Source organism: Squalius cephalus (genome assembly GCF_949319135.1).
Source record: "Squalius cephalus genome assembly, chromosome: 17".
Lineage (NCBI taxonomy): Eukaryota > Metazoa > Chordata > Actinopteri > Cypriniformes > Leuciscidae > Squalius > Squalius cephalus.
The window spans coordinates 17,590,054-17,613,625 of NC_137138.1; the positions used below are offsets into that span (position 1 = coordinate 17,590,054).

Sequence of the window (23,572 nt, forward strand, 5' to 3'; positions counted from 1 at the left end):
ATATTAAAATAGAATGGAATGTGTAAAATGTGAATTATTTGAAATGTTAGCGTTTACTTGCGCTGTGGGCATCTCTGAGATGGATCAATAAGTGTCTCACCGCCCCGGGTCGTCAGATGGCGCTGATTCACTTAATCAGCAACGCTCACGGCGAGCAAAACATCTCGCGAAGTAAACATTCACGTGTTGTTACGTCGGTCACACACTACCTAGTCTACGAAATAGAGTAAAAATGCGTGAGAAAAACAACAAAGAGAAGAAAAAGGTAACCGATGACCCTGTGAAGAATTTTGAGAAATGGAAAAAGAAGTACGATAAAACGAAAACCAGAGTCAAACGAGCTCAACAGACCACTAGGAAGAAACGCGACTGGGAGGTGGAGAGAGAAAATATACAGAGACTGGTGAAAAAATACTCGGAGGTAAGATATATATCTATTATGAAGCATTTCTGATGTCTAATGCTTGTTTCTAGGGGCTGCCACGTGTTTATTTACCTGTTGTGCAGCTGTTGTGACATCTGGCTTGACAGACAGATCAGTCACAGTGTAAACCGGACTATTTAAGAGGAATGTTGACAAGCACAAATCTTACTAGTCCTTAGGATATTGTGGGACATGCTTCAAGTGTTGCTGATAGTTGTATCTGGTCAGTGGTCAGGCATCCTTTCAGCTCAAGTCTTCACATAAACATATTTTGTCAGTAGTCACTGGTCCTGGGACAGAACAGGCCACACACACATAACTGTTATAAATGTTTACGTATCAAGGATTTGGATTTATTTGATTAAGCATGTTAAGTGTTCAGACGTGTTTCAGTGGTCTGCATCTTGCATTTTATATGCTACATCTGATCTGATGCATCAGTTTGATATTTTCTGAGGTCCTAATACACCCAATCCATCTTAAAACAGGTTTTAACATGAGTAACTGTTTTCCTAGATCAATTCCAAAGAGGCTGTTAAGTTCTCTGATTTTCCACTCTCAAAAAAGACTCTGAAAGGTGAGCAATCTTGTTTATTTGCATGCTTATACGTTCACTTATGTCTTCTTGACCTTAATAATGATCTTGATCATGTCTTTAGGTCTTCTTGTGGCTCAGTACAGGCAGCCCACAGAGATTCAGAGGCAGACTATTGGCTTTGCTTTGCGAGGTAAAGATGTTCTTGGTGCTGCAAAGACGGGCTCTGGAAAGACTTTGGCCTTCCTCATCCCGGTAAGCAATACACCTCTGAGGTTTGTTGTAGTTTTAACTTGGTAACATTATTCGGTAGCTCTTTATTTGTGACCCTGGAGCACAAAACCAGTCACATGGGTCCATTTTTTAAATTGAGATTTATACATCAGCTGAAAGCTAAATAAATAAGCTTTCCATTGATGTATGGTTTGTTAGGATAGGACAATATTTGGCCGAGATGCAACTATTTGAAAATCTGGAATCTGAGGGTGCAAAAAAATCGAAACATTTAGAAAATCACCTTTAAAGTTGTCCATTTATGTTCGCGATTGTGCTGCATTCACTCGCAAAAATAAATGTTTTATACCTTTACGGTAGGAAATGTACAAAATATCTTCATGGAACATGATCTTTACTTAATATCCTAATGATTTTTGGCATAAAAGAAAAATCTATAATTTTGACCCTTACAATGTATTTGTGGCTATTGCCACAAATATACCCGTGCGACATGTGACTGGTTTTGTGATCCAGGGTCACATTTTAGAGTCCTGTTCCCCATGTACATACTATGTACAGTAACTGCAATAACTGATTAATAACTAGGTACTAACCCTGAACCTGCGCAAAAACCTAACCGGCTTAACCCAATATTTTCTTAGGTAAGTACGTGTACTGTTAAATAGGTGTGTTAATATGGACACAATTGTATAAAATGTTTAAAAAAAATTGTTTATATTAATATTTGTTATTTTAGATTTATATATTTTTTTTTGGGGGGGGAAATATGTACACTACCGGTGGTAGTGGAATAATTAAGTTTTTATTTTTAAATGTTTTTAAAATAATTCTCTTGTGCTTTTATTTGAACAATAATACAGAAAAAAATACTGTGAAATATATATTACAGTTTAAAAGGCCTGTTTTCTATTTTAATACATTTTCAAATTCATTTATTCCTGTGATGGCAATGAATTTTCAGCATCATTACTCCAGTCTTCAGTGTCACATGATCCTTCAGAAATCATTCTAATATGCTGATTTGATGCTCAATTATTAATTGTGGTTTTTAATATTGTCTATTTTGAACAGTTTTGCTGCTTAATATTTTTGTGGAAACTGATGTCTTTTTTCTTTGTATAGAAAGAATACATTGAATAGAACGTTCAAAAGAAAAGTATTTATTTATAATAAATTTCACTTTTGATCAATTTAATTTGTCCTTGCTGAATAAAACTTTTTTTTTGTTTTACTTACCCCAATCTTTTGAATGGTGGTGTATCACAGTTTCCACAAAAATATTAAGCAGCACAGCTGTTTTAACATTGAAAAAAATAAGAAATGTTTCTTGAGTACCAAATCTGCATATAAGAATGATTTTTGAAGGATCATGTGACACTAAAGACTGGAGTAATGATGCTGAAAATTCAACTTTGTACTACAGGAATAAATTACATTTTAAAATATATAAATTACATTTAAAAATGTTGTAATCATTTTTGGCAACATTAGTGTTTTTACTGTATTTTTCATCAAATAAATGTGGCCTTGGTGGGTATAAGAGACTTCTTTCATAAACATTCAAATAACATAATTATTCCAAACTTTTGACTTTTCAACTGTGGTGTATATGTGTGCAGGTCTCATTTTCATCCCATTATTTTATAAATAGTGTAATATTATATTATAAATAGTGTAATATTTATAATATAATATTAAACATGTTATATTTATGTAAATAATATGTAATGAACATTTTAGAGAACCATGAGGATGAGTAAAAGATGATAGACTTTTCATTCTGCAGTGTTACTCAGAATTCAAACCTAATTTGGAAGCCTCTCTTAATACTGTCTCCAGGTTTTGGAGTGCTTGTATCGTGAACAGTGGACAGCGGATGACGGCCTCGGCGCTCTCATCATCTCTCCCACCCGAGAGCTGGCCTATCAGACCTTTGAGGTGTTGAGGAAGATCGGCAAGAACCATGAATTTTCTGCAGGCCTTATAATTGGTGGAAAGGTGTGCCTCGCTAGTTTTTAGTGTTTGGCGTGGTTCTTGCATGTTTGTGTCTAGGTTTTGTTTATTGTGTAATAATTGATTATTATTTGTCAATGACTGCAGGATCTGAAAGGTGAATCAGAGAAGATCCATCGCACAAATATCATTATCTGCACCCCAGGACGTCTGCTGCAGCACATGGACGAGACGTCCACCTTTCATGCTTCAAATCTACACATGCTTGGTAAGATGAGGTTTAGATGGTGCTGTGAATACACTTCTGTTCAAACGTTTGGGGTTGATACGATTTTTAAAAATTATTGTGCTTCAGAAATCATTCTAATATGCTGATTTTTTGCTCAAGAAACATTTCATATTAATGTTGAAAACAGTTGTGCTGCTTAATATTGTTTTGGAAATTTTGATGCATTTTTCCATGATCTTTGAGTAATACAGAGTTCAAAAGAACAGCATTATTTGAAATAGAAATCTTATATATCAATGTAAAAGTCTTTGCTGTCACTTTCAATCAATTCCCTGCATCCTGACCCCAAACTTTTCAACTGTGGTGTATATGTGTGCAGGTCTCATTTTCATCCCATTATTTTAACATTAACATGACATGCATCCTCTTCCACGGCAGTACTTGATGAAGCCGACAGGATTCTAGACATGGGTTTCGCTGACACACTCAATGCCATTGTTGAAAACCTCCCGAAAACACGACAGACCCTTCTCTTCTCCGCCACTCAGACCAGGTCTGTCAAAGATCTGGCCAGACTGAGCCTGAAGGACCCAGAGTATGTGTGGGTCCATGAGCAGGCCAAGTTCAGGTAAGATCGTGATTTTTATAGTCATTTGTGTTGTCAGTTGGGTCAGTCAGCTTGCTCTTAATGTCAGTGGCTTTTTGACATCATGGGCTTCTTTGACATCTTCTCTGCAGTACTCCTGCAACTCTGGAACAGAACTATGTGGTGTGTGATCTGCACCAGAAAATCAACATGCTCTTCTCATTTTTGAGGAGTCACCTTCAGAAGAAGATCATAGTCTTCTTTGCCTGTTGCAAAGAGGTAAGAGCTCAAACTATTTCTGTTCTGTAGTACATCACTGTGCATGTTCTCAGAGAATACTTTGTAAATTTGTTATAATATTGTATTTTTGAATTTGTGTAAATTTAATACTATTTAAAAATAACTTGCACTACTGTTCAAAAGTTTTGGGATTGGTTAGATGGTTTAAATGTTTTTGAAAGAAGGCAATTATACCCACCAAGGCTGCATTTATTTGATCAAAAATACAATAAAACCACTTATATTGTGAAATATTATTTCGCAATATTAAGTCCACCTTCACTGTCTTTCCCACATACGTGGGAGTTACGGTGTGGAGAAGCCCTGAAGAGGTTAACACCTGGTGCCCAGAGTGAAGCACGGCGGTGGATCAGTGATGGTTTGGGCTGCAATATCATGGCATTCCCTACTGTATTTGATGGCCATGGACTACCGAACCATTCAAACATTGTACCCTGAAGGGGGTGCCATGTAACAGCATGATAATGAACCAATGCACACAGCGAGACTTGTGACAGAATGGTTTGATGAACATGAAAGTGAAGTTGAAAATCTCCCATGGCCTGCGCAGTCACCAGATCTAAATAGTCACTTTGGGGTATTTTAGAGGAGCGAGTCAAAAAAAAAGTTTTCCTCCACCAGCATCACATAGTGATCTGAGGAATGACTCCAAATCTCTCTGGCCACTGTGAAGGACTTGTATCTGTCTTTTCCCAAGTTGAATTGATGATGTATTGGGCACAAAAAGAGGCCCTACACCATACTAATAAAATATTATGGTCTAAATTCAGGTGTTTCAGTTACATTGTTGAATTATTGTGTGTGCTGTTATAACTTATATTCCTTTTAAAACGGTTAATACCAAATCTATTTTCAGGATCTATTTGCATTCTTTTGAGATGTATTGTTTTTTCTCCTTATGTTCAGGTTCAGTATCTGTTCCGGGTCTTCTGCCGGTTACGTCCTGGTATCTCCGTACTTGCTTTGCATGGGAAACAGCAGCAGATGAAGAGGGTGGAGGTTTACAATGACTTTGTCCGCAAGACTTCTGCAGTCCTATTTGCCACAGATATCGCTGCAAGAGGACTTGGTAATGGAAATTTGTTCTGTGGACATCTGCCCATATTGGTTTAAATGACTGAAACTAGTGCTGTCAATTTATTGTGTTGATTGACTACAAATCTCAACAAATGTTTTTGAATATCTGTTTAAAATTGTATTAATTAATCCGCATGTCCTACAAAGAATTCAGTTTGATTGACTGCCATATTTGAAAAATTTTGTTTTTGGTCCTAGACTTCCCTGCTGTGAACTGGGTGCTGCAGTTTGACTGTCCTGAAGATGCAAACACATACATTCACAGAGTTGGCAGAGCTGCCAGGTAACCCTGATACTCTGTATTATAAACTGTTTTATTCTGTACTCACTTACATTTTGAAACCTCATTGTAAAAATCTTAACAGGAATCTGCATTTGCACTAGAGTGTTTTAGCTGTAACACTAGATGGCAGATTTGATCTGTTCCTCATCACTTCCATATTCTCAATACATATGGAAACAGTGTTGAAATTTGAATTCTGCTCTTCAAATGTTTTAAATAACATTTATAGGTCCTTTTATATGTGCTCTTAACCCTTGATGCTCTTACAAACACACTAGCATGTTTTATATATTCTTCAAATAAACAGTTTTCTGACACTTGCACTGATACAAGTTACATACAAGTCAATTCATATTCAACCACTGTACAGATTTGTCTATTGACACTGCTCATGATGGATTAATGCCAGCCCAACTATTGAGTTCCATTTTTAGACTCTGGCTTGACTTGTTAGTTTCACCTTGAGGGCAAGTATTAGGCTCTACAGTCTAGCTACAGAAACATGTCAAGTTTCTCAACGCTTAGAGCGAGACAGCACACACCTGCCATCCACCAAAGCTGTCTATTTTCTTTGTGCTATACTTGTCTTTTCAGTGTGGAATCGATATCCTCAGTAACTCCCCTTCATATATCACCATCCTCAGCAGAAAGCTTTAACACGAGCACTCATAGAGCTGAGTGTTTAAAAAAAGACACCTTTGTGTGAGAGGCCTGTAATGCAGCAGACCACCCAGTGGGACCTTAAAGGGATAGTGCACCTAAAAATAAAAAATCTGACATTTACTCATGCCGTTCCAAACCTGAATGCTTAATATCTGTGTAAAAGAAAAGAGGACATGTTTTGAGTGCAATTATTCCTTTTAACTGTCTATTTCTCTGTAGGTATAAGGAGGAAGGTGAGGCGCTTCTGATCCTGTTGCCCTCGGAGGAAAAAGGCATGATTGCACAGCTTCAAGAGAAAAAAGTTCCCATTAACAAAATCCAGTGAGTGCAGCTCTTCTTTCCTGTGTGATTGCACAGTGAAAATAAGATTGCACTGTTTCTTCTCTGGATGCTGGTTCATCAGCATTATGCAGAGACTGAATGCGTGGTCTTTGTGAAGAAAGGAGGAAGTCATGTGCATGCTGAGAACAAAATATGGCAGCTTAATTCATGTGATCATTATGATCAGTGATATCTGCTGAGAGAATGAAACTGCAGTCTCCACCAGCCTGATTTTATGTTTGCTATTAGTTTTTACTGTAGTTGAGTATCTGAGATATCAATTTGTGTTCTTTACATGATCTACCTTTATTCATTTACATATATTTCATTATCAGACACTGTATAAAATATAATAAAAATAACATAAAATAATACAATAATATAAAATATTAAATAAGAAAAAAACATATATATATATATATATATATACCTGCCTTGAACACAGATTGTAATACCAGGTGTAAACAAGCCCATTGACTTAATCGTTTGTTTTAATTCGTTCTCAGAGTGAACCCAGAGAAGTTGGTGTCAGTTCAGCAGAAGCTGGAAGCCTTCCTGGCGCAGGAGATGGACCAGAAGGAGCGGGCGCAGAGGGTAAGGTCAAAGAGGAGACCTGACTTCCTGTGCAGTCTGTCACACCTCGTCTCGAACACTGAAGGTCGATGTTATACTGTAGAGCAGAGCCATGCTTTTAGGATAATCTGATTGTCTGCCTCACGCTCGGGACTGAGCTTTGTGAGGCTTATTATAGAGAGATGAGCAGCGTGAAATGTAATCGGGCAAATTGCTGCCATGAAACGCCTGCTTGTGCACTCTCACTAATGTGTTTATCAGGGATAAGGTTTCAGATTTTATCGTCCATAATACCTCTTCAATTTTTTCCCCTCCTCTCAACTGTAGTGTTTTGTGTCATACCTCCGCTCAGTCTATCTGATGAAGAACAAGGATGTCTTTGATGTTTTCCAGCTCAAACTCCCAGAATATGCCATGTGAGTGGATGCTGTGAAGTAATGCCCAGTACCAGCTGTCTTCTGTGTAAATGTTTTTGCGCATGTGTCTACTTCGAACAAACGCATGTGTACTTTAAAGTGATGTCACTGTTATGCAATTAAATCCTCCTAAAAGAAACCTCCACCATCTGCTTTGAAAAGAGACCGTTTAATACATCTTTTTCATCCGTAATCACAAAAACTAATTAAAATTATAAACTTTTTGGTTGTTTTTTTTGGCCAAAACTGTCTTTAAAAAAAGTTTGGTTCTCATAAAAGAACCAAAAAAAGAGGCATTTTGATCATTCAATTTCATTTTTGTGTGATCTCATCACTGTCAGGTCATTGGGTTTGGCGGTGGCACCACGGGTCCGGTTCCTCAATAAGACCCAGCAGCAAAAGAGTGGAGCGGCGCAGGACGACAGCGGTGCTGCAGGACACGAGTCTGAAGATGAGCTGCAGAGCTTCAAAGCCAAACTCGAAGGACAACAAGCTGAGTCTCAGTCCTCACAGTCTGAGGAAGAAGAAGAGGAGGAGGATGAAGAGGAGGACACATTAAAGCCTGCAGCTCTGCTATGTGGCTTTAATGAAGAGGACGACGACGATCTGGACCTGCTGACTGTCAAGCGTAAAGACGTGTTCAGTATCAATGAAGAAAGCCAAGACGATGAGGTAAATAAACAACACACATCTGGTGTCATTACAGTTATTCCACATTTCTGATGGTCTGTGCTTTGTGCCCACTGGCAGCAGTAAAGGGTCCCATTTCAAAATAAATTTCATGACTGTATGCTTGATTTTATGCTCCTGTTAGTAATAATTGTGACGGAAATAGCTAAAACTATTACTTCGAAGGAAATGTCCACATACTTTTGGCCATGTATTAGAGTAATAGTCATTTTTCCATGCAGAAAAATCTAAATACATTATTATATCTTAACAGGATGTTCCTGTATGCATCATACCAAATCACAAATTATACACTTCAGCTGTAAACCTGCATATTCTAAAGCGTCCTTGACTCTAAAAGAGGAAAAGAATTGAGATGTGTGAGAATTGTGATTCAGGAGGGCTTCTATTCAAGTTCTCTGCACTTTGCGTTCAAAGCTTGTTGTTTCAGTAGGTCTGCAGATATCAGGACATGCTAAATTATGTAACACTTCTCTCAATATGCCTCCGAGACACAGCATGACTCCTGTGCAGACCTGGCAAGTTTATGAGAGACGCGGACCTGTGAGTCATGTCGAAATTGCCTGATTTGTCTTTAGGCTTCACAATCAAATACTGCAGTACAGTATATTTCACAGAATTGTTTTTACTTTATTTTTATTTAAAGAAGTGTAGCCTAGGTGAGCATAACAGACTTAAACAATAGACTTTTTACATTAAAAACCGTACTGATGTATATAATATTTAATAATAAAACAGATTAAAATATTGACATAAAACAATATTTACAGTTCTAAAGACACTTTATATCAATTCAATTTACTCCTTTCACAATAATCGAACGTCTTTGATCATCTTTTGGTAGCTTTTTTCAATTTTTCAATATATATTGATTAGTCAGAACCATGTAAATGATTTTATTTAAATTTTTATAGATATACTATTGCATCTATAGTTTTTTTCAAAATGATGTGATCAGGCTAAAGGCTGTTTGTGCAGAAATGCAAATGAGCAAGTACCTTTTTTGAGTTTTCAGAGGAGTTAAGTGGAAAGTGGTTTTCTTCAAGATCTGAACCTTTTCACATCTCATCAGCACTCAACTTTAATGACCGCGAAGGAGAAAGTGATAGTGTCTGTGGAGTGGTGTTGGGTGTCAATGCCCTGATTGAAAGAACTGCTTTCGGAGCTCCTTTATGAATTCTCGTTTTCAGTGGGTTTAATCTTGGCTCCAGGGAGTTTGAAAAGACAGCTTTTATGATTACTAATGGTTATGTAAAACATGTTTTTTCTTTCTTTAGGGCTCAGATGCTAATTCCAAGAATAACAGACAAAAGGAGTCCAAATTCAAAGATGCAAAGAAAATATATAAAAGAAACTTAAAGGTCAACACTAAGAAGATCTTCACTGAGGAGGGAAAGGTTTGTATTATCAGAACTCATATGTGAGTGATAGTCATGAAACGCAGTGTAAATGAACTGTGATATATGTGTGCAGGAGGTGCAGCAGTGGCCTCCACTGCAAAGGACCATGGTACCAGATGAAGAGGAGGATGAAGAGATTTCTGGCATTAACGTGGAAGCAGCCAAAGAGCGACTCCGCAGAGAAGACCAGGAGTTTGACAAGATCGAGTACCGCCGTAAAATCCAGGAGAAACACAGGGTGAGATTAACTGTACCATCATATTTTCCATCCTCCTGGTTCATGCCAAGTCCATGTGGCTCCTCCTTCAATAAAATGATTCAGAGAGGCCTTTAATTCATTGTGTTCAGCTCCAGGTGTTCAGATTAAAGTAATATTGAAGGAGCTGAGGGCAATGGGCAATCGAAAAGACACTCTGGCCCTGTGGCTTGTGCTCTCGCAGGTTCAGGCAGATCGAAAATAACTGAGATACCTGTGCAGGCAGAGTGGCTTCAAGCTCCAGGCATCAGTGCTCGAGATTGGGCCTCTGACTTATTACTGTAGTTCTGAGTATTGGACAAGCTTTTAAAGGATTTCTCTCTGGCAAAATTACACTATTTGCAACATTCCAGTGGAGAGTGTTTTCTTGTTAAGAGTCAAGTTTGGTGAAGCACATCCCTGGTTTATGTCTGATGCAGTTTTCAGTTTATTAGGTTTTTTTTGGAATCGATCCTGGGAGTGTGTTGCTCAATGAGAAAGCACAAAAATAATGGGATATATTTCTATACCTGGACACAGATGAGGACTGGCCTTTTTCCATTACAGTTAAAGCCTAAAGTTAGTGTCCTAAAATAATGATGACATAAAAACAAATATTTCATTAAATCATAAACATTTAAATTGCTAAATAAATCTTTTAAAATAAAATCAATCAAAATTAAATGTTTTCTAAAAGATTACATATTTATTCATTTTGAGGAAGTAAATTTAGTATAATAAATTATTATTTAAACCCTTTGTATAGGGTTTTATAATATTTTCAAGGTAAGATATTTGTCAATTACACTCAGGATCTGTTGCACACCAAATCCTCCCTCCTTACTATCTTCACGTGATAAGTTAAATCTGATGTACTGTAACCGACTACCACAGCAAGCCTAATAATGTCCCTTTAGAGGCTCTGTAGAATGGTTTATTCATTTTCCATGCCTGAATTTGTATTTAGGCTTCGGCACATCCCTAGCGTGAAATAAGATGTAATGCCTTTTTTTTTTTTTTTGCCACGTCATTTCAATGAATAAACCATTGTTTTGCATAATCTCTGATACAACAATGTTCCCCAGTAGCCAAACAGCTATTTAGCCAATGTTATAATATCTGGTCAGGTTGTATTGCCAATAGATAAGATAAAGTGTTTTTTTTACAAATTTTGTCTCATCGAATATACTATTTCGGAATTGTGTTATTAAAAAGGGTTGCAAACTCATTTTACACTGACTTTAATTGGCCATGAATATTAAAATATCAGAATATTTTAAAAGAGATGTTATTGTTCATGTCAACCCAGGATAGTACATTTTTATGTCTTTCACTTCTCAGCCAAGCAAAAACTAAAATAAAACCATGTTGGTGCCAGTCTCTCCTGCCAATTTCTCCTGCCAGTACTGTCAAGTGCTGACATGAAGACTGGCATACAGTAAAAACTCCTCTTTTGTTGATTTTTTTTTTCTCTGAAAGATACGAGGCAGAACGCAGAAGACATTTTCGTGTGTCTGTGAAAGTTCCTGTGAAAAGCCCAATCATTCTAATTTATTTAGTCATAGTGCTGTCATAGACTTTGAGAGGCAGCTACCCAGTAATCCATCAGATACGTGCACATGCTCATTAATCAGACACGCTGGTGGTTTTTTTTGTTGTTGGTTTTTTTCATATTCTCTCATGGAGTCTTTATTACTCAAGCAGAATAGCATTTGTAACTGAGCCCTGTTAGATTCAGAGACTAACATAACGCCTAAACTTTTTCCTGTCCCTTTAAAACCGCTGATGGGTTTTGCTGCATATGTGACGTGTCAGCAACTCTAAGGGTAGTCTAATTTTGTCTAACTTTAAGGGTAGGCTTAGTCTTTAGACCTCGTAAGTTTTTTTTTTTTTTTTTATCAAATTTCTGCCATTTTTTTATGAAAAAGTACCACAGTTTCCTTGTGGATCTGTGGGTGGATGTTAACCTATTTATTGAGTGAACTATTTATGGCTTTCTCAGGTATGCTCTGGTCAAGCTCATGCTTAAACTTTATTAAGTATAACTTTTTTTATATATACTAATGGCATGTCTAAGAACCTGTTTACACCTGATATTAAGGCTTTTTGGTCGATTGGATCACAAGTGGAAGACACTAATACAGGTGTAAACGGAGTCTAAAACGTTTTGAGCTTGTCCACTTTTGACCACTTCCAGAGGTGAAAACGCATTAGACCAGATTGCTGTCTTGGTGGAAACGCTCATGAGGTCAAATGCGTTCACACAGCCACAAAAGACCGCCCACTCTCCACCTACTGATTTAATACATAAATGGGAAGTGCGCTAGCCAGACGGGATTTGTCGGCTGAGGACCCAAGTACCAAGCACCAAGCATGTTCTCTCATCATTCCTGATTCTAACACACACTCTGAGTTTCTTGGGGCTATCAGAGCAGAAAAGAAAGCTGCTGCTCTCCGTATGTTTTTACAGTTGCTCAGATTTTCATGAAAATCGAATGAGATCCTCTTCAGACCATGTAGGCAAAAAGTTATCAAAAGCTTTTTGATACACCAAAAAGCTGAGCTTACTCAGTTTTAAGACATCGTGGTCAAAAGTTATGACATTTCCAAAAATGCTAATAACTTTTTATTAATTTAGCCTATTTTAATTAAACTTGATAGATTCATTGGGTCATGCCAAGAATAGTGAGACCAATTATAGCATATTTGGTCTAACTTGCTGTCCGCCAATTTGAAATTCTACTTTTTCGAACTCTTAGACCGTTGGTCTGATTTTCACCAAAATTGGCTCAGATTATCTTCAAACCATGTTGGCAAAAAGTTATCAAAAGCTTTTCGATAGACCAATCCGTTCTCGAGTAATGCATCAAATTTGTTGGCATGATGCCAAACTAATTCTGCGGCTGTAACAATTTGGCATATTGACACCAAACTTAGCATATTGGTCACCTCACACTGACCACACCATAACAATTAGATAACAGCGCCACCTATTGGTCTAGTGATAAGCAATTTAATCATATTACAGTGATTTGTATTTGTTAGATTATTAAAATAATCTAAAAACATCTTTAACTGCTTATTGCTTGCGTCACATTGTTCCTTTTTGTGCTTGGCCCCGATAATTGCTGCTTGCAGCTATATTATTATTATTATTATTATTATTATTATTATATATGTATTTGATCATTTAACTTGTATTATTAATAAAATATACCATAGTAAAAATAAGAGAAAATACCAAAGGCTGACTGGTTGGAAAATGAATCTGAGTACACGGGTAAATCCTAGTAATTAATTATAAAAAAATAAATAAAAATCAATTTACCATAAAAGCTTACCCAGGAACATGGCAAAAAATGATAATATCTGTAGTGAAATTATTTGAAATGTTTTGATAAAAGTGATCTAACTAATGATATCTGTCTTTAAAAAGTATTAGTTTAATATTTTATCCAAAACATTTAGACATATTTAATGGCAAACTACCGCTGTATCTGACTTTAGTGATGTGGCACTGATATTTGTTCAATGATGAATCCAAGTGAACCGATGGATATGATTCCACATTTAGCCTCATTTGACATTTCGAAGGTAATGAAAAGCCAATGAAATGCACTTGACATTGGTTTTATTACACACTGAGCTTTCTGATTTCTATTCAACCCTCAACCTCTAAATATTTCCCGTATCCCAGACATCTGTGACTCACTAGTAATGTGTATAGTTGTGTCTGACAGTCCAGACGCCCTTCATATTACAAAGTGACACAAGATAAACATCCAGTCCTCTTCAATCTCTCTCCAAAAGAAATGCAGAGCACTAAAGTTAAATTGAGTCGTTTGTAATAATCTCCACCTCTGGCTGTTTGACATGTTTATGAGATTGTGCCATGACCAAATCTGAGTATAGTGCAGCTTTTTATTAAGTCTGTTTCTTTTATCTCTTATTTTGAACAGGAGAAAAGACTGAAGGAGAAAGCAGCTCGGAGGGAAGCGAATAAACAGCAAAAAGAGGTATGTCAACCGGATCTCTAAGTCATCTCGGAAAGCTGTTACATCTATTTAGATATTAATGATGAGTGCTGGTTGTGTTGTGAAATGAGGAATTCATGTCACAGGGAGTCAGAGGGTAGAGATGCCCCTCAGTCTCTGGCCTTTCCCCCCCCGCAGACAGCCCATAATTCATAGGCTGGCAGCTGTCATGTGTCCCATCTCTCTCTGCCTGTCCTCGCTGGGGGATTGAGCTCTGCGCATCCATATGGAAATGCAGCTGCTGCTCTCCTCTCGTTTGTCATCTGATCAATGCAGCGGACTGTCCAAGAACTCAAGACTATTCATCACCTCCCTAACAATGAATCTCAGCGCTCTTTTAGCATTCATTCATTCATTCCTTCGACTTAACAGCCTGACTGGTGGTCGATCTGTCCATCGTTATGAGTAGTCCAGATTAATTTAGAGAGCTATTGAATCACCCTTTTGACAACATACGCTGTTACAGATAGCAGTGCTGCTTCATTTCCTGTCAGTTTCGCTTCTTTTGGTGCTCGAGACGTTTGAGGAAATAGATGGACCTTTCAGAGTCTTGTTGTTCAATCGGTCGCAGTCATCACAGAGATATTCATTAATATCACACCATCTGTTTACTGAAAACTTCTCTTCAAAATGCTCAGTTTTACCTTTCCAAAATATTTTTTTTTTTTTCAGAAAGAGCACATTTTTAAATACATTTTTTAAAACATCATGGAAATGTATGTAGTGAATATATTATTTATTTTAGAGATACACAGTATATACCGATGTCAGCTTATTTTTTTTAGTTTGTTGATACTGATTTAGGCTATATATAATATATGTTCGAGCCAATATTGGATATTAAAATGTTTCTGACAGCATCTATCTGACCAGCATACCAGAAATCCCTCTTGTATTAAATATTAAATAAATCGAAATAATGTTTTTATAATTCAGAATTCAATTTTTGTAACAGTAATGTAATGCCTGAATCCACTATTTACAGCTTATATATAGCCTACCATTCAAAAGTTTGGGGTCTGTAATTTTTTTTTAATGTTTTTGAAATTCTTCTGCTCACCAAGGCTGCATTTATTTGATTAAAAATACTCTTAAGATCTGTACTATTTTGAAATATTATTACAATTTTAAATAAATGTTTTCTCTGAATATATTTTAAATATATAATTTATTAAAGGCACAATATGTAAGATTTTTAGATTAAATATCCAAAAACCACTAGTGTTATATATTTTTTTGACCTTGCAACACACTCAAATGTAAAACAGAACAATGTAAAACAGAGCTGCGTTACCCCACATACACAACGAAAAGAGCGGAAGTGGCCAACTGCAGCATAAGCATAATAAAAGCTCAGATACCTGTTTCTCGCAGATCTCATTCAGTAGCATTCGCTCCCTCGGCTCTCAGCACATCCTGCTTCATACCACCATTTGTTAATAAAACTTAATTACCTTAGCTCACCCATGAACATGATTTCTGCCCGAGACCGTCGGATTCCTATCCATCGGCTGTGGAGGGGAAGACAACAACCACCATGATTCCACACTCATTCACAGCGTCAAGCTACAAATTTGTTTTGAATAAGCAACCTCTAGCGGCGAAACTTACATACTGTGCCTTTAATTTAATTTTTTCAAAAAAAATTTTTTAATTTTCGCCATTACTCCAATATTCAGTGTCACATTATCCTTCAGAAATCATTCAAAAATGTTCAAGTAACATTTCTTATTACTATTAAAAACAGTTTTGCTGCCTTTTTTGTGGAAACAATACATTTTGTTTCAGGTTTCTTTGATGAATAGGAAATAATTTGTTACATTATAAATATCTTTTGGTCAATTGCATCCTTGCTGAATAAAAGTATACACTTCTTTCTTTCTTTTTTGACCTCAGACATTGAATGGTAGTATACTATTTATTGTATATTTTAATTTTCCTTTTCTTTTTGTCTGCTCTAGTTTTGTTTGAAGTTCTTGCTTTATTCCAGAGAGTTTTATACTAACAGCCGTTTTTGGCTGTTCTCATACTCTGGCGTTATTCAGTGCACATAGATGCGTCTGTTCAAAGCGCAGGTCTGTCAGCAGAATTCAAATGGGTCTTACAAAGCACGATTAGATGAGAGCACAGGCAGAAACACTGCTGAATGCTGAGTATCCTGTACCTGAACAGACCCCTTATCAGGTCCAAGCACAGATACACAGTCCCCTGTAACCAAAATTTTGACGGCAAAAGGTTGGTCTACATTGTATATTATTCAGTCCAAGTGCCACCCAACTTGGACAGGAAGACATTGTCTAACTGACATGTGAAGTGACCAACCAGAGTTCAATTTGTATGCTTTATTTTACAATACATGATTGACGCAGAAAAAAAATTCTGTGCGTAGTACTGTATTTATTTGAATGTACACAGTGTGGGTGTAGATTTATGGGGGTTTTGTGAAAGAAAGAAAGAAAGAAATGACTGTCTGGCCACAGCTATTCGTTTTTCTATGTCTTACCTAAACTAAAGTAAAGAAGAAAAGGTCAGAACACAGGGTCAGACACACCGTGCCAGGTTTAAGAAGCTTGCCTGTGGGCACAAGTTAGTCTGAAGGTGGAGCAGGCCAGTGGGAAAATAAACTTGTTTGTTGCCGGCACAGGGTCAGATTTGTTAGGTTCTTGGAAATTTTAAAGAACAAAGACAGAGCTGGAATTGATTCCTTCACCGCTACCACTGAGAAAAATGGACACTATTTGGTTCTAAATGATCAAAGAGTGGACCTATTTAGGGAGAGGTGGTGTCCCTTGAAGAGGATGAGAAGTACTCCCTATGGCCACAAGAAGGTCTAGAAAACATGGAGAGATCTATCCATTAGCATTAGCCTTTATCTCAAAGGCAGTTGCTCAGCTGGACTCGAATACGCTCTCAGAAAATATGTACAAAAATTCTACCTTTAGGGGTACAACAGCTTAATCACTGGGGCAATACCCTTAAAGGGACAACTTTGTAACTTATCTCTAAATGTACTTATCATAGTAGTCTACTCTCTAAAGCCGATATCATGCACCATTTAGGGGCAGATAAATTGTCCCTTTAATGTAATGCTCCAGTCAGAAGCTGTTGGTACCTCTAAAAGTAAAATTTTTGCACTTTTTTTTTTTTTTTTGCACAATGTTTTTTTTTTTATAGGCGAGTAGGCTATCCTTCAGCATGCATCAGGGCACATCAGTATTTATGCAAAAATGCAAAATGGCAACATGCATTTTTGACTACAAATGGGATCACAAAACATTTTTGACCCTGATTAAACCTATATTAAGCGTTGTATTTTTAAGCATTAAGGGTAATCAGGCTAAATCCCAAAAGTGTGAATGTGAAAGAAAATATTAATTGCAAAAGATAACATGTAATATACCACATAAGTATAAATACAGAGTATAAGTATAAATCTGAAAAAAACAGCATGAAATTTACAAATTTCCTCTGTTACACAGGAGAAAAACAAAGCAGCTGCTCCTCCTGATGACGAGGATGAGGATGATGATGATGATGAAGAGATGGTAGCGTATCTGTCAGGTGCTGATGAAGAATTTGATCCCAGCACCCTTCCTGACCCTGACAAAGTGTGTGAATCTGAGTCCTCCTCCAAGGAAGATGGGTAAGAATGAAGCTTTTGTGAACAACATGAATGACTTTCATCATTTTCAAAGGTCGTGCTGCATTTTAAAGCTCTGAAATTCATCTCAATGAAAGCCGATCGAGTTTTTTGTGGAAAGCTTGGAGCACTAAAAAGGCACAGGACATGGCCTAACTGATATTGATCCTCTAAAATATGAAGTTTCTAATTGTGTACAGCTTCTAATTGAATCCCTATATTTGAGAGTGGAACCAAATATCATATTTTCCCATCATCACTGCATTGCAAAGGGTACGCACTGCTTTGTGTTAGTGGATAAACCATTACACTGGTAAATCAAGCCAATCAGTCTGACACCACATCACGAGGCCGTAATTATTCCGAAATGAGGAATTGATTCTTCTGATACTTAATTACCGCCTCGGCTTTCTCAGCTCTCTCTGCTTGTATTGAGTTTGTAGCGTTCGATTAGGCTCAGGCATGCTGATCCGGTGTTCTTTTTGTACTGAGGTCCGCTGCAGAATTGCCTCTCAGAGGAGGAATCCCTCTATAGGGGAAAATGAATCATGATGATTCATTTTCCCCATGGCAGCATTAAGCACTAATCCTTTAGTTGTCTGTAGATAATCTATAAAATGCATAATTACATCCAGATTTAAAGTGAGAGGTAGGACCATACGTTATGTTTTTTTTTTTTTTGGCACTCTCACCCTTTGTTTCTAACACTCGCTTTTTGTCTCTTTTGTAAAGCCTGATCACGTCCTCTGTTCTCCTTTGGCGTCGATCTTTCCATCTGTCGGCCTGCACCTTTATGTCTCTGTTTTTCTGTCATTCATGTACGCACATTAGGACGCTCGCCGACACACAAACACTCTTGGTGTAACGGTGCAGGTGATACGGCATAGACAGGAGCAGTGGCTCTGATTAATGACTTGGTGCGGGGTGTTTACTGCATGGCTACACTTACCGAATGCAAGAGAGGCTCCGGCGCTGTAAATCTGATAAATCTCTCTCTCTTCCTCTTCCTTTGGCTCACTCAACCACTTTCTCTTCCGTCATATCGAAGGCTGTTGTTCGGGACTGGAGCCAGAGGCATCACTAACCCTGAGCTCTTTCCTGTTGCGGTTCCTGTCTTCCTGCTTTGCTGTCTTGACAGATACCCCCCTGCCATAAATCTAATGGGATCTTATTGGCCCTGTCTCACCTCTGCCCCTGCCAGCACTTTGCATCCAGAATAGCATGATGCTGTACAAGTCTTTGGGAATATTTCTTAAAGGGAGAGTGCAACTCAATGAATCCTGAGTTACAATGAAATAAATGATTGGTCAGTTTATGAAGAAGGTTCATGTGAAAAGCATCAGTGTTTGTAAATTAATCAGTTGATCTGGTCTTTCATTTACGACTCTCTTCTCAGTAATTAATTCTCAAGTTTAACTGACTGACTCATTGATCCTGTCACAGCAGTTAACAGAGGGGATCCAACAACTAGGGCTGCACGAATAATCGAAATTAAACGAATGTACAGTGTTCCTAAACTGATAGTTCACCCAAAATAAAACATTCTGTCATAATTTACAGGGCTCAGCATTTCACTCGTATTTGCAAATAAAAATAGGTGAGTGAAGAACTGTAAAATGTATTTAGGAATACGTGTAAATAAAAAGTAGTTCGTTTTTCTTTTTCAGAAACATCTTAAATGGCATAACAAGAGGTTTTAAAGGTAACACATGTAGTTTCTCGACACTAGTTGCACTCCTTTCGTGCGTCAACTCAAACATCACAGGTGCAGCTCTTACGGATACTTTCAATAAACGGTCCAACATTTTAGGGATACTTTTAGCTGTGTTGCTATGTGCCATAAGTAAGACTAACACTCTCTCTAGAGCGAACACGAGCGTCTCGCTTGTAATAAACCCATCCAACGTATCTGTACCGGGCACATTTTTTGACATTATGCTCCACAACTGTTTGAGGCGGTCTACACTGGAAACATCAAAGTAAACAATATAAACTGGAACATTTGTCTTTCTGAATGGGTGCATGATGATGCTGTATGACATTGAAGTGTCCATTGTAGCGCGTTGCATCGCAATGCCCTGTTCTCTTTGATGTGTTCATGACCTGATCTTTGAAGGTCTAAACAGAGCAAAATTTGGCTTGCACTTATGTAACCGAAGTTGAATATCAGCCATGGTCCCACACCAGCTAAACACCCTCTGGCTCCGCCTGAAACAGCAGCCACGCACCAAACTCATGCTATAGGTTGAACTGGAAAGAGATTGACGATTGCAAATGATCTACTGTTGTACATAATTATTAAATAGAGTTTGAATATAGAAATATTTAAAAACCAATAGTGCATTTTTTGTATAATTGCTTTTTTTTTATATATATATATATATATATATATATATATACCAGAGGTGCTTTATTTAGCTAGTCGATTTTGAAGACATAGTTTTGCACATCCCTATTCCTGAGTCATTGAGCTGGCTGGACATAGCCTGTGATTTAAAACTCTGTTAGACCAGAAGCCCTTAACAGCTTAATGATGTGTACTAGATACAACCCTGACTGCTAAAGACCAGAGAATAGATTTTCCCACCTCCAGGTGGTCTCTGCACAGTCTCTGGACAGACCTGTAATGATATTAGTTGTCCTGGATATACATGAGTGCACAATTCAAGTCTTAACTCATGTAATTGAGTTAGAACCATTTAAGACCCTCTAACTTAATTAAATTCTGTGCTGATCTGTCGTCCTTCCTGGTTTCTTCACGGTTTAATTATGTAGAAAAGCTGTGCAGAACCAACTTTAGATGAGATCCCTACTAGATCATAACTCGGGCACAAATACGCAAATGTGTTAGCTTGTATTTGAAATCATCTGCGGCACTGACGTTTCAAGACTCGGATCATTTCCGCCTGTGTTCGTAACCACTCTGCATGGCCCGCTTTGGACCATGGTATTCGGCGAGACAAAAAACCCTGGACGTTAGCCCCGACGAGGCCCAATCAAGCCCCGGAAGTGACAGTGGAAACGCGACTGGCCCTGGCACGCATTAGCACGCCAGCTTTTAAAGCTTTTAACAATTTATTGTGCAGCTCTAGTGAAAGTCCAATAACATTTCCATTATAAAATAGATGAATTTTTGGTTCTTGCTATAAATCAGACCAGAGGACTGCTTTTCACACCTCAAAAGTCTCTTGACAGGACTTTAATAGTATTCGTTGCCCTGGATGTGCATGAGTGCATCATTCTAGCCTTAACTCGTTTAATTAAGTTGGGAATTGTTTGCATTGGCTATCAAGGTCACCCACATGAGCCGGTACATTGAAAAAGCCCTTTACCTCTAGATGCATGTTGATGGTTGGAATTGTCAACGCCTCCCAGATGCATCTCAAATTATTGCTTTTACAAACACTGTTTTAAAAGATCAAGTAAGAGCAGCACATCACAGGATCTTTTGTGTTTGCAAGTAGGAGATGGAGGTAAAGCAAAATATAAAGCAAATATAATGTCTCCTATAAACTGACATTAAAAGACAGAATCTTGAAGGTAAAGCCGTTCAAATTAGACTTCTCAAAAAGCAGAATTTTTTTAAAGCAAGGTGTTTTTAATTAAAAGTACTAGTGCAAAAAATGCCCGTGCAAAATCAGTTTTTGTGTGTGTTTTTAGTAATTGTTGGTTTGGTGTGTGCTCATTGTTACAATTACACAGCAAAAGTTCAGTGACATTTTTATTTGTGCATGGTAAAAAGCACACAGTGAACTCCGAGAAAACGCTATGCTTGAGCAAACAGTTTGTGAATAGGCAACTACAAATGCTCGTGAAAGAGACTGTGAACGCATTGAATAGGATATGTTTAGTTGGTGAATAGCATAGGCTACTATTACACAGTAGCGATAGCGTTAAGCGCACCAGAATGAAATATAATATTCAGAAGTAAACAGCATAGCTGACTTACAGATTCAGTTAACATCCACAAATGAATAAGCACCTCGATTCAGGGAGCAGTGCAAAGTGCCCGTGCAAAATCAGTTTTTGTGAGCTGATCGCCGTCAAAAAAGTTCAGGAGATATTTCTTGCGATGGAAATATGATCAAAAATAACTTTATATTGATTCAATGGATTAATTGCATTTTGAAAAAAAAAAAAGTCATGAATTTATTGCATTTTTGGGAAAAAATAATCCGTTTTTATAATAAATCTTAAAAAATTGCGAGGAACAGACACACACACACACACACACAGACAGACAGACGTTTCTGTAATTTATAGATAGATGAACATTCTTTGATATTCAGAATATTTTAATGTGAAATTTAAAAAAAAAAAAATGTCAAGGTAGGTTCTTAAAATGTTTTTAGTGTTTACCTTTTTAACTTTTTTGGGGTCAGTAGGATTTTTTTTTTTTTTTTTTATAAAATTCTTAAGAGATTAATACTTTTATTCAGCAGGAAGGCATTCAATTGTTTAACAATAAAGACATCTAAAACGTTATAAAATATTTCTTTTTCAAATAAATGCTGTTCTTTTGAACTTTCCATTCTTTAAAGAATCCTGAGAAAATTTAGCGTGGTTTCCACAAACATAATAAGCAGCACAGCCATTTTTAACGTTCATAATAAAAATATTAATGTTAAATAGCATTGGTAATAAAAGAATTTCTTGAGCACAAAATCAGCTGATTTCTGATGATCCTTTATGATTTCTGAAGGACCATGTGACACGGAAGAAAGAAGTAATGGCTGCTGAAAATTAAAAACAATTTAATCTACAAAATAAATAAAAAATAAACTCCACTTTGCCATCACAGGAATCAATTACATTTACTTTTAAATTCTTTTAAATATTATAGTTTTTACTGTATTTTTGATCAAAATGGTGAGCGCAAGACACTTTCAAAAACATTGAAAAATCTTACTGACCCCAAACTTTTGAATGATAGTGTATATAACAAAGACTTTCGGGAAAAACTCATTTTACATAAAGTGGAAAATGTACTTGAATTTGAATGTGTGCATTTTCCACCGCTGGCACATCTTACCCCACTCTCCCCTGTATATATAGCCGGTCTTTCCCTTCTATTCTGTTTTTCACATCTTTACATTAACCCTCGTTTTATCTTTGTCTTCGCAGCGATTCATCAGACCATGGTGGCAGGAAGAGAAGTTTCAGCAGCGACAGCAGTGAGGATGATGATGATGATGATGGTGATGATGAAGTACAGCAGACACAGGTGGGCAGGAAGAAGCCCAGGAAGGAGTCCACAGCAGCTCCTCTGGACACTGGCCTGTCGCTGGCCGAAGACGAGCAGCTTGTGTTACATTTATTGGGTAGTCGCAGCTAGTTCCTTTGGAACAAAAGGTTCCTGTACCCATCTTCCCCTTCAGAGTTTCTTATTCATTGTAATTGTATGTTGAATATTAAGAATGCCCCTTTACTAATAAAATTTTCCTGATTGCGATGGAAACTTTAATATTCAGTGCCGCACATATCTTTATGTGATTTATTGTGAGTGTGCAGGTTATAATTTCCTTTCCTGCCTCTTCCCTTCTTTACATCCTCTCCTCCTCAAGACAGGAATTGAATTCTCATGTGGCATCTTGCCAGACAGCCTCAAATTACCTAAAAACTCCTGTTTTGCAGTGAAGCAAAAAAAGCAGCGCAGCTGATGCCAATCCTGATAGAGAACCACTGTGAAGTCCCAGGTGTCATCTATAACCTATTACTGTTAAACTGCTCTCATTATTTCTGGTTTGAATATTGCCTTCCTGTCACATTGAACCGTCACTTAAATGTGTGATTTACTCTCGCTCATTTCTGTTGGAAATGGAGGATTCTCTAAGAAAACTTTGGTTTAGTGGCTGTTGTCCCCTATTCAACACAAATCTATCTTTCTGAATTGTCTGGTTGTCTGCATTTAGCTGGCTCATGTCGAAAGGGAGATTGGATTGGGTTTATACTATACAAATAGCCACCGTTTTGCAC

The 23,572-nt window shown here is 37.3% G+C and overlaps 1 protein-coding gene across 1 annotated transcript; it reads left to right on the forward strand.

Moving 5' to 3' along the window:
• The first annotated feature begins 115 nt into the window (after nt 1-115).
• On the forward strand, nt 116-23,073 carry ddx10 (DEAD (Asp-Glu-Ala-Asp) box polypeptide 10). Its single transcript, XM_079847374.1, has 18 exons — nt 116-421; nt 941-1,001; nt 1,084-1,214; nt 3,036-3,194; nt 3,297-3,417; nt 3,817-4,006; nt 4,117-4,243; nt 5,171-5,333; nt 5,540-5,624; nt 6,507-6,608; nt 7,115-7,202; nt 7,509-7,597; nt 7,939-8,269; nt 9,565-9,684; nt 9,761-9,925; nt 13,882-13,938; nt 17,436-17,599; nt 22,721-23,073. The coding sequence occupies exons 1-18, from the start codon at nt 233-235 to the stop codon at nt 22,929-22,931; spliced, it is 2,553 nt and encodes an 850-aa protein (XP_079703500.1). The 5' UTR covers nt 116-232; the 3' UTR covers nt 22,932-23,073.
• Nucleotides 23,074-23,572: the final 499 nt, after the last annotated feature.